Source organism: Hesperophylax consimilis, chromosome 7, assembly GCF_061612785.1.
Source record: "Hesperophylax consimilis isolate HC1 chromosome 7, BYU_Hcon_1.0, whole genome shotgun sequence".
NCBI lineage: Eukaryota > Metazoa > Arthropoda > Insecta > Trichoptera > Limnephilidae > Hesperophylax > Hesperophylax consimilis.
This window is the reverse complement of record NC_142842.1, coordinates 25,911,915-25,923,794: the sequence shown is the minus strand read 5'-3', so window position 1 is coordinate 25,923,794 and position 11,880 is coordinate 25,911,915. Positions and strand designations below refer to the sequence as shown.

Here is an 11,880-nt window from a genome sequence, read left to right as displayed (position 1 = left end):
TTTTGGTTCTGGGACTATTTATATAGCCCGATAGGTAGATTTATCAAAAACAAACATAATAAAGATACTCTATAGTTTTTTCTGTTTTTTCGTCGATTGTCCAACACATAAAACCAGATGAATGTATAAATATTGCATAATGTTAATGTTAACTAGTCCTCCATACATTATTTTTAATAAATAAAGAATTCGTAATAATAATATATGTGTCATAAACGTAGAAAAACAATGAGTAGGTAAGTAAGATAAGTTCAAGAAAACAAAAACTACGATGAAACATTTTATTAAAAAGTTTAAAAAATAGATAAATTAAGTGTTAATTACGCTTTTTATTAACTCCACAGAGGAGACTCCGAGGGAAATGATTTCCCCTTCAAAGGGTTTGTTATCTTTGGTGGTGCTGTGTGGAGGGTTTTTTATTGAGGAACGAAAGGAGTGAGCCCGGATGTTGAAGAGACCCAGGTTGTAGGAGGGAGGAAACACAGAGGCCGGCAAATCATTCCGCAGCCAAGTTGTTGAACAAAAGAACGATTCGTAGAAGTGACCCGTTCTCATAACATGTGACAAATAATAGCAATAGTGTACAGATATTGGGCGCGCGTTTGGTATGTTCCCGAGTGTGTACCGGTGGCGAAGGAATAAATGACAATATTGCCTAGGAGCATCTTCCACTGAATTACCGATAGAAAAAGGACATTATTCCCACCTGTCGCCAGTGCTCCAAAGATCCGTTTGTTAAAAGTGGGAAAACCAAACGGACCGCCCGTTTCTGCACTTTGTCTAAGGTTTTTTTCAGGATCTCTCCACATTTTTAATACCGTTGTAGATGGTATTACCACAATTAACATAACTACCAAGTCAAGGGTGTTAAAGCGTCGAGTTCGCACTTAGGCATCGCGGGTTCAATAAAATTTCATCTATGATAATATTATGATGGGATTAGCGAGACATTCAAATATAGTCACATCAGAAATTTGGACTACCTTATCGAATCAAGTAGATAAGAAATTATTAGCCAATTTCCTGTAAGCTTTTTATGGATAATCCCTACAATAAGCCAGCCGATAGATGTTATCAGCATAAATGTCTTCAGTTCGTTATTTCACTTGGTTCAAATAACACATGAGAAAAAAAATCGGAGACAGTGCTTTGAAATGCAATATTCTTATTTTTATCCAAGGATGGTGTTCATAGCCATTGTGTTTACTTTAATTTTACCCTCGCTGGTGACTGCGAAGTGTTCGCTGACAGAAGACTGCATCACTGATTACGACCAGAGTCAATGCGCCGCAGGCCAATACCTCACGGCCAATATGACTGTTTCCGGATGCTGTCCAGGGTGCAAAGCATACCGCGGTAGGTGTTTTAAAAAAAAGAATATATATATATGTATTGAATTATTAAAAACTAAAACAAATATCACTTGTATATTTCTACGACAATTACTCATTCATAAATGCATTCAAATAGGAAATTTTTTCGGTTCGAAAAAATAATATTTACAGTTCATATGTAATATACTTTTATTAGAACGTTATAAATAGGCATTTAATAATGTTATTAGTTTGTTAGTATATTCTACTAATTTTTTATCTCTATAAATATACAGGGTGTCCGGAAACTCGTAGTACAAGCGGGAAACTGGTGAATCTACATCACATTTGGAGTCGATTTTGTAGTATATTTTTTTTTGATTTGAGCTTTCGTTATCGAGTAAATCGAGTTTGAAGTTGATTTTTTTTTTTTTTTTAATCAAATTCTTATAAAATATTACTGAAGATCAAAGTACCCAACTAATTAAAACTATTTGAAAGTAAAACAAATGAAGAAACTCGGATTTGAAGCATTATTTTGAAATCACCCTTCATTTAACCCGGTGTAATCATAAAATATTTCTGCTCTGCAGGGTTAAAACATCTGTTATTCAACCCTAAACACCAGAAAAAACTTTAACCCTAAAATAGCCGAAAAATATTTTTTTTTGGTTTTTTTTTTTTTTTTTTGAAAATGCTCAAATCAAAAAACTTTATGTTTTTTTGGGTTCCCCATGTGGTGTAGATTCTCCAGTTTCCCGCTTGTACTACGAGTTTCCGGACACCGTGTATAAATAAAAAAAAACTAGTATAAACTGTATATAAAAAATAATGTTTCTTTGTTTGTCCCCTATAGACTCAAAACTACTGGACCGATTTCCTTTAAAATTTCAAAGTTTGTTCTTGTTAGTGTCGTTAGTAGTTAGGTTGTTTAGGAGGTTTGAATGGTAGAAGAAGCACGTGGAAGACTAAGCATTATCTCTGCATTGGAATTAGATAAGGAGTCGAATTAAATTCTACATAATATAGTTGTTTCTAATAGTAACGATATGTTAGCGAATGTTAGAAAAGGCCAGAGACGCTCGAGGAAGACGTAACGATAAGATAAGATACGTAGTCAATTTGAAGCTATTAAAATGTAGTTTTTTAATAGTAATAATTGTAGTTGTAATAATAGTAATTCACAATGCGGTATAAGGTAGTGAGTGAATGGTAGAACGGAAGACATTAATCAAATAATTATTTATGGTAAAATGAGGCCTAAGTAGTGAACGAAGGAAGAGGTGTAGGGGAATAAAATATACGACATGGAAGTCGGGAACGCCCAAGGAAGACATGGCAGGACCAAGTGAAACAAATATTTATGACAGTACAATAATGTTATTTCCACATTAAAATACCCCTAGTTTTCAGGCACTAGAATACACAAACTTAAAACTTTACTCCAAATCATTATATTTTAATAATAAACTAATGTTTATACGACAAGGTTTTATGCAAAAGGAAAATTAATCGAAACGAAAATACTTTTGTCACAAAAATTAGGCAGTATTTAGTAAGTGGAATTCACAAGGTCTACATTTTATTAAATGACAAAAATCAAGGGAAATATTGAAAATAAATCACAAAATTTTAGACAAACTCAAAAGGATACCGAAATTGCTTACTTACAGAATAATTTCTGTAAATCAGTGGAATTTCCTAACTGCACTCAGCCCAGACAATTCTTCCCTTGCGAGATACACGTCAACTGAGCTAGCTAAGGAGACCCTGAGGAAAATTAGGGCCTACGTCATCTTTGGGGATGCTGTGTGGGGATCTTTTTGTGGACAGAAAGGAACGAAACTGGATCTTAAAGAGATCCGTGTTGTAGAAGGGAAGAAACACAGAGGCTGGCAAATCGTTCCACGGCCGAGCTATTGAACTCAAGAACGGGTCGTAGAAAACATTCGTTCTCATGTGACAAATGTCAACGGTGTCATTTCCATATCATTTCCCGACTGTTTTATAAATTTTTCTTCATAATCATACACACAATTATCGTGACTCAATGGAATGGCCGTTTCTAGCATAGAAGTATTTTAAAATATTTATTTTTTATCCACAACGAAGTGGATAAAAAATAAATATTGTGGACAGAAAGTTAAAAACCTATAAATAGCAAAGCCAATCTTTAAGAAATTGTTAAATGAATCTAGGTCGATCTTATTTAACAGTTTTAGTATGTAAAATTTATAAACACATTGATAGCAGGGAACCTGCTATTTAATGTTATTATTATTTTTCGACGGAGGACAACGTAAATTCATCACAGCAAACTTTGAAAAATACAGAGGGATAAGAACAGATTAGTATAAAACGTTACACATCACGCGCGTGCGTATAATTAGAGGCTGACAGATTTTTAAATCGCCCGACCCATTGATGTATTGTCGTATTTAGTCTATGGCCCGACCCCTAGAATTTGGGACGCATTACTATGGTATTAAGACAGAGATCGCGGACTTTGCTAATAATCTGGTGATTTTACAAATATGAATAGGTCGCGCAATAAAAATAGAAAAAAACAGTAATACCCATTGGCAACACTATCAGAGGAATATTTTAAATAGAAATATCGATTTACCAAAGAATATACGGAACGCATAATCAGATTGGCTAAATTTCGAAGCAATTCAAAGCAGACCGGGTCAATGACATCGCAAATGTCATCTGAAGAAACGTGAAGTTTAAAAGAAATGCAAAAATGACCGGGTTTTGATTGGAGTGAGGATTGGAACCAAGTCCTGGTTCGTGGGGTGAGGTGTGTTCAGGATGCGCCTGCCCACGAGCTGCCAGATCGGGAGAGGCTGGTTTGGGGAGACCCTTTGACCTCTCCACCTGGTCTCTCGACCCATCGCCTTGCGCCGCAGTGGTAGGGATATATTCATATGTCCGTCACTCCTGGACACACTGATCCCAAGATTCCTAACCAACCCTCGTACCTTTTACCTTCCCAGAACTTTCTCTTCATACTTTCCTTAAAAAAGACCCTCCACACAGCATCATAAAATATGATAGGTCCTGCGGGAAATTATTTTCCTCGGGGTCTCCTGTGTGAGGTTAATGTAAAAGAGCTATCTTATTTTATATCTCGGTGAAAAATATGATTTAAATAGTGTTGGAAATAGAAAATACTATGCTTTCAGCCCGCATTCAAAAATTTACCATAAACGAACCAAAAAAAAATTGAAATAATTTTACAAAACGACATTAAGCAGTTGAAAAATAATTTATTTATTAATAACTTGAAAGATTGCAAATTTTTAAATAATTATATTTATTTTAAACCAAAAAAAGTGACAATAACTTTTATAATACCTTTGTCTAATTTTTTTTTCGTTTCGCGTAAAGCAGTAATTACAGTTTACACGATAAAAACCACCAGCAAGCGATTTTAAAATTTTATCTTTGTTTTCGTTTCATTTTGAAATACGTTAAAATACAGCGAAGATATCTGGAACTAAACGTTATGCTAAAATATTTTCCGTGGAATCTGTATTCTGTCAGTTGTTCTATGAGAAGTAAGTACATTTCAAAATGTCAGAGCAGTTAATGTATTATAATGCTAAACGCAGATAATTGTTATGTTCTAGGACTCGGAAATGCTTGTACTGCAAACTGGCCCTGCGCTCCCGGGCTCAAGTGTGTTCCAACTGCAACTACGCCGGCGTGCGCCATTGATGATAGTAAATTATTTATTTATGTTTCTTCACATTTAAAATGTATGGGTTCACAATAATATAAACAATTACCATCATCAATAATCCCAACATAAAAACAAACAAGTATCTAATCACTATACACAATACAGGGTGTCCCGTAAGCTATGGAACAAACGAAGTGGGATAATAGAGGAGATCATTTGCAATCAAAATGACCCCAAATATTTATTTACAGTTTCAGTATTATTATATGGATATATATATATTTAAAATATCCATTATGACATTTAAAAAATGTTTCGTTTTGTGGATTTTTAAAAATAATTACGATGTTAGATTGTGTATCTATCTAAATAAACTATTTTTCTGAACTCAGTATCCGTATTAGTGTGGTAAATCTAGTTTTTTGTACCATTATTTTTTTTAAATAAAACTTAATATTCGAATGAAGCTGACACAAACGATATGTACCATAGAAAGTTGAACCACAACTAAAAAAACTGCAGTTTATGCTCATTCCAACAAGCTATAACTTATTTGTCACTCTTAAATATTCAAAAAATTATAGCTTAAAAGTGTTTGAAGTTTTTTTTTGTTGTTTGTTTTTGGGGTGTTATGCCGTGTTGCGCTAACTCCTTCTTTAGCCGACGTTTCGGACAGCGTTGCAGTGTCCATCATCTTCGGATCTACCGGATCTGCCCTGATGATGGACACTGCAACGCTGTCCGAAACGTCGGCTAAAGAAGGAGTTAGCGCAACACGGCATAACACCCCAAAAACAAACAACAAAAATGCTTTTGGCCGTGAGAATCTAAAAACTTACTTGTTTGAAGTTTAATTTTATTTTACCAGAATATTTCAAGTTTAGAGTCCTTTACATCTTAGTAGATGGTTAAGTTAGCTAAGTAATCAGATTTTGTATATTTTCACATGCCATTAAAAAAGTCATAAAAAAATAGCTTCTTGAGCCAACGTTTTAGAAAACCCCTTGAAGTTTTCATCACCAGGGCGGACTGTAAAATATCAGTCAGGATAATATTTTAAATCATAATAACCAAATAAATAAAAAATATTATCCAAGAAAAAACACTTTGTGGATTGACATTATTTAAATTAAATTATTATTTTTTAACTTTGTTTTTAACCGCTTTATTGAATTATATAGGTCAGAGGTACACAGGACCTTTATAACTCAGTAAAGTGGTTTAAACCAAGTAAAAAAACATTTATAAATAAAAATACATCTAAAATCAAAATGCACAAATCGCAGCTACCTGCGTTTACCCGATGCACCTTCCTGCCGATAAAAAGCCGATTTACCCGCCCAGCTGTGATTCCGATGGAAGTTTCAGTCCAGTACAATGCAAGGGAGACAAACTTGTGGGCAGGTAAATATGCGTTATGTTATTATTTAGTCTATACTCGATGAAGTCTATTATGCAAATATTTTAAATGGAAATAATGCATAACACGAACAAATTATTTTCAATACTGATAACCCAGAATTAAAAACCAAATTAAGACTTGATGTGACAATATTTGATGAATTAATTATACTGTCACCTATCATCTAGCAAAGTAAATGGAACGTTACTGTTATACAGGGTGTAATAAGACATACCCGATAGATTGTAGCGAGCGAATGTGAAGTCAAACATGTAGATGTCATTTTGGTTTAAGGTTACCACTGGTTATAAATTAACACGTCACGCGGAACTCGCTCTGTCCTGCTCCTTTAGCATTGGACAGTAAGTGACGAGGTAAGGGGGTTTTAAATATACTTCTTATAATATTATATGATGTTTATGCAATAAAATGTTATAAAAATCGATTAAAATGAACAAATAATGTATATTTTAGATGCTTTTGCGCAAACGTACTGGGGAAGAGGATATTCGGAATGGATTGGGCCAAAGACTCCCAGAATATGACATGCGGTAAGTGTTTAATTTCTCTAATAGAGATTATTTCACAATAACAAAAAAAAAAACTATTATTAAAAACTTCTATGAGATCGGATACCTCTGTGATAAAGAAAATGGAATACGTTCGAGTGACCACCATTGGCATGCATTTCTCTTTGCGTATTGTAAATACGAAGGACTTTTAAAACAAAACATTTAATTATTATAATAATTAAAATAAAATAACTTTGTTTGAATACCACTTTATTGTATATATTTATAACCAACCGGTTTCAGTTCAACCCGAACCTTCATCAGGGTTAATAAAAACATATTAAATTAATTACAGAGGTGTATGGGTACTTATAGTTAAGCTGGAAGAGGGAGAGAGAACATCAACTTTGGTAGGGGTGGAAGACTTAGGTAGGAGAGAGGGGGTAAACAAAAAATTAAAAGCTGACCCAGAGAGCGAATATACTCGTTGAAACCCTTGTGGTGAAGAAGCCACCTCTGGCAGGCTTGATCCAATCGACGCGTAAACCGTCGACTTCAGGAGGAGTTCAGCTAAAAAAACAAGGGTTTAAAAAAACCCATAAAGTGCCTGTTAAAGTTTATTACACTGTCTTACTATTTTCAAACTGCTACGTGTCCATACTTGCAAATTGATTATACCCAAAATAAAAGAGACTTGTGTCTTGTTAAAATTGTGCATTTATTTAATAATCCCGTTAAAGCTTGCAGTCGGCGAAGGGCTGACCTGGAGGCCCTCGGCAGAACAGACGTGATGCTGCACTGCGCATCAAACGGGAACTACGAGCCACTGCAGTGCGACAGCGGTCTGTGCTGGTGCACCGAGCCCAAGACTGGGAAGACCGAGTCGATGGTGCTTTCCGAGGAACTGGTGTCACAGCTGCCCTGCTGTAAGTTATAAATCCAATGATTGCTCTAGGCTCTTTACCTGAAGGAGCTAAACTGGAAATGTATAAAGTCGCGTTGGTCCACTTCCTTGCTCATCGCTTCGCCTTTCTCTATTTTTTTTGCCCGGATGAAAGGATCATCAGTATGGAGATGGTGATAATGCTGAAGGTGGCCTCTGAACGCATCCATCAATAGAGTGAACATAGCACTCATGGTTCCAAGCCCTGATGAGGCTTGCTGAATGTCTCGGAGAGACGATTTGCCCGACGAGTAAAGAGCAGGCTTAAGAAAGTCTTCCAATTCTCAGAGAAATTATGAAATACAAAATAATTTGTCATCATTGTTATTTAGCTTTGACTCTGAAATAATTTGATATTATGGAACTATTCCCAGATTGCTATAACAAATACTGGACACTAGTAATCTTTTCAACTTTGAATTGCCTTATAATACAATTATTAATGTTGATAGGTCTATATTTGCTCGACTTAAACACTATCTATGTACTCGTATGTAGGTACTGATTAGGTATGTTGAAAAAACATGATTGATTCAGATGACGAGGACAAGTATGGCTCGCAGTATCTCCGGAAGTGCGAGAGCAAGTCTTATGCCATAGCCGTGATGAAGAACAAGCTGGCTCTCCACGGTATAGTTCAGATCACGATGGCATCCCCCAACTGTGACTATGATGGGACGTACGGTGTCTATCAGATTGAAAACGGCATGTGAGTACTTCTTCATGCAACATTATGTATGTTTTGTATATTAGTGTTATATAGTGATGCAACGATTCTTACTTTGAACGATATACGATCATTGAATAATCATCGTTTTAGAAAAGAATAAAGGCAATTAAAATTAATCTATTGCATAATGTGTCCAGCAGTTTTGGACACATGTGAATGGGTGTTCATAGGTTTTATGAATAATCTAAAGATAAACAAATCTTTATTTTAGAGCATACTGTTCATGGAGAGATGGTGGTCGCATAGGACCTTATCAAACGGAAGCTGGAGCAAATCTTGATTTGGTAGATTGCAGTAAGTACCAACTGACAAATAATTTTACATGCGCATTTATATTTATACACATATATTTCGTCGTCTTCTTTAGGTTTTCTCTTTAGATTTTCTTTCGTTATACGTCCTGTAGGCTACACGGAGAAAACTTACCGATATGAAATATTGTTCATTTATTAAATATCTGGTCGCATTGTTCGTTTGATCGGAGACCAGTAACAAATTATTTGATAAATTTCATAATAAACTTTCAGTAAATCATGATTATGTTATGAGGAAGTCGGAACAAGTGTTCTTACAAATAATGTTTTTGCATCTCGTCCAATATACAAGGCCACCTGCGTGAAAACGTGTTCAGATATATTCTGAATGATCAATATTTTACTAGGAAATTATCATGCAGTCACATTTTTAACAATATCTTGATAAAAAAGTACTCATTTTTCTCCATGTAGACTGCAAGCAATGGTGCGTAAACGCATGACAACAGACAGAAAAGGCATAATTTATTAGTAGTTCTCTAATCTAAGAAGCAAAAAGAAAATTGAAATTACCGTAGACGTAGCATCGGTTGTTTTTGCCTTTAGCAAGCATGCTTGATCATGAGAATATGTTCGTAATTTAACAGAATATTATCAAGAAATCCTTATAATGTCAACGGCGAGTGTGGCCATGTCGCCCAATCCTGTGAATTTATCAGTAACGCGTTCTAATACATATTTACTAGGCCGCCACATCCTTTTAATTCATTCATTCAACATCTGCAATCCCGATTCTAACCGTAATTCCGAATAAATTCACAATAAGTAAGTGACTGAAGACATCACTGGCTATACTTGTGTGTTTCTAAATGCATGAATATTTTTCCAGACTGCGCTCGGGACATGAAGTACTTCGAGGAGGTGGGCACGACCATGTCGCAGACGTGCAAAGGTAACGGCAACTACCTGGCCGTGCAGCAGCTCGACGGGCGGCTGTACTGCGTCGATAGCGACGGCTTTGCCATCACCGACCTCAAACCCCTGGGAGAGCAATTGGACTGCGGAGCCTGGTAGACTTGCTGACAAAATTGCCAACTTGGGAAATGAACACCAAACTGTTTCCTATCAAATTTATTTCTTTACAAGTAGGGTGGGTAGGTGTACATTTCGTTTAAGAGGAAGCTACAAGCCAAAATGTGTATTTACTTGGTATACCTTATATTGTAGGTAATAGGCATTAAAATCGCTTGACAAACGGAGTCTAGAAACTTTCGATTTCAAGCACAAAACTGGTTTTTATTTATTTTGTAAATAATTTTTTTAAGAAAGCCAAAAAGTTAATCAAGTGAAACTGTCACAGATAATCTTAGCTATAATTCTGTATTTTTTAAAATTTGTGTCCTTTATGCGTTCATACATTTCTGTTGAGAAAATATATTTTTTAGTAGTTTACCCTTATATTTTTATTGAGTAATTTAATTTTTTATTTGTATTCTACTCAAGCGAAATGATAGGATAACCTTCAATTTATCTAAAGCATATTTTTTGGTATTCATAATGTACAACAATTCGTTATAAAGATTAATCAAAATAGTGATTTGGCATTAAGCTTCGCCTTAAAACATGGTTTTTATTAAGCTTTTTCATGGATGTGTCCCAAAACTTAAAGTATAAAACAAATACAAATTTGGTTCGAGGTGAATCTTGCGATCATACATAAAGACAGCAGCCAATGAAAATGTGCGGTGAGAAAATGAAGACAATGTTGTTGTTAGTTCTTACTCCCTTTAGCTCAGTTGGTAGAGCGGGTCCTGGGTTCAAGTCCTAGATGTGACCTATCTTTTCTGATTTTTCTGTTTAAATCGTTAAGGAATCGCTAATATTGTCTTCAATAATTTAATATTCCAATTTGAGGTTTTATACATTAATTTACTCATATTCAAAAAATAAAAATATTATAATATTATTGGTTTTATAAATTTTAAGAAGCAAGTTCCTTGGCCCAGAAGGTCGTGGGTTCCAAACCCGATCTAAATATAATATACGATTTATTTGGGTTATGTCTTAATATATCTTATAAAGAAATAAACATGACATTTACAAACTGTTTAGCATTACAAATAAAAATAAATAATCAGGTTTATCAGATTGCTGTATACAGACACACGAAAACTCAACAATTTATTGAGAACCTCAAAGATGTAATAAATAACAACAAATGTCAACATATTGTAGTGATGGGTGACTTCAATTTAAACATAACTCAAACACCGTCGAAAAAAATGTTCTACTGAACGATGGCTTAATAAACTTCATTTCATGCATAAACGATTACAACAGAGTTGTGCCCGACAAATTCCATCGTGTATAGATCATTTTTGGACACAGGTTGACAAAATTACAAAAATAACACCTATCATTTGGAAAACTAGCAGAAAGGACCACCATGCTTGTAATTTAATTTTCGATATAAAGAAATATTTTTTTTCCACAATTGCAATACAGCAGTACAACATAAAACATTAAACTTATGGAACAAAAATTGAAATTAGACGACTGGGAGAAAACCTTAAGTACCGAAGATGCCGAAAAATCTTTTCGAAAACACACTTCGCGAACACATATTAAATGCGACTAAACATATAAATGTCAAACCAAAACATAGAAAAATAAAACCTCGGATAACCCATGGAATTACTTACTATGTCAATGACATAAAGAAAAACTATTTTATCAAACCCGAAAAAAACCTAACGATTTTACCATATTAGAATTATATAAAAAATATAGAAATCATCCTACAAACAGGATGAAATAGCAAAAGAAAATTATTTTAAATAAAAAATTGAGGGAAGTGGAAAGATAATAAAAAAATCTAGTCAACAATCAATAACATCATTGGCAAAGGTAATAAAATTAAATAAATAACATATAATAACGAAATTATAGAGACTACAAAAGAACCAGCTATTGCTAACATCTTTAGCCATTACTTCGCTAAAGTCGGAGAGAATCAATTGACTAAAAAATAATAATTA

General features: G+C 34.4%; 2 protein-coding genes across 4 annotated transcripts in view; one reads left to right on the top strand and one right to left on the bottom strand.

Moving 5' to 3' along the window:
• The window catches only part of Spn (protein phosphatase 1 regulatory subunit spinophilin), a 181,879-nt gene that overhangs the window by 65,553 nt on the left and 104,446 nt on the right, over positions 1-11,880 (bottom strand). The window lies entirely within an intron of this gene.
• LOC149422536 (thyroglobulin-like) lies at positions 6,305-9,916 on the top strand. Its single transcript, XM_089633582.1, has 6 exons — positions 6,305-6,405; positions 6,878-6,954; positions 7,656-7,841; positions 8,396-8,567; positions 8,800-8,882; positions 9,732-9,916. Exons 1-6 carry the CDS (start codon positions 6,305-6,307, stop codon positions 9,914-9,916), a joined length of 804 nt encoding a protein of 267 aa, XP_089489708.1.

Coding starts and splice junctions, on each gene's coding strand:
- LOC149422536 (XM_089633582.1), top strand. CDS start 6,305: ATGCACCTTCCTGCCGATAAAAAGCCGATTTACCCGCCCAGCTGTGAT. Junction 6,955..7,655: donor CTCCCAGAATATGACATGCG/GTAAGTGTTTAA, acceptor ATCCCGTTAAAG/CTTGCAGTCGGCGAAGGGCT. Junction 8,568..8,799: donor TATCAGATTGAAAACGGCAT/GTGAGTACTTCT, acceptor TCTTTATTTTAG/AGCATACTGTTCATGGAGAG.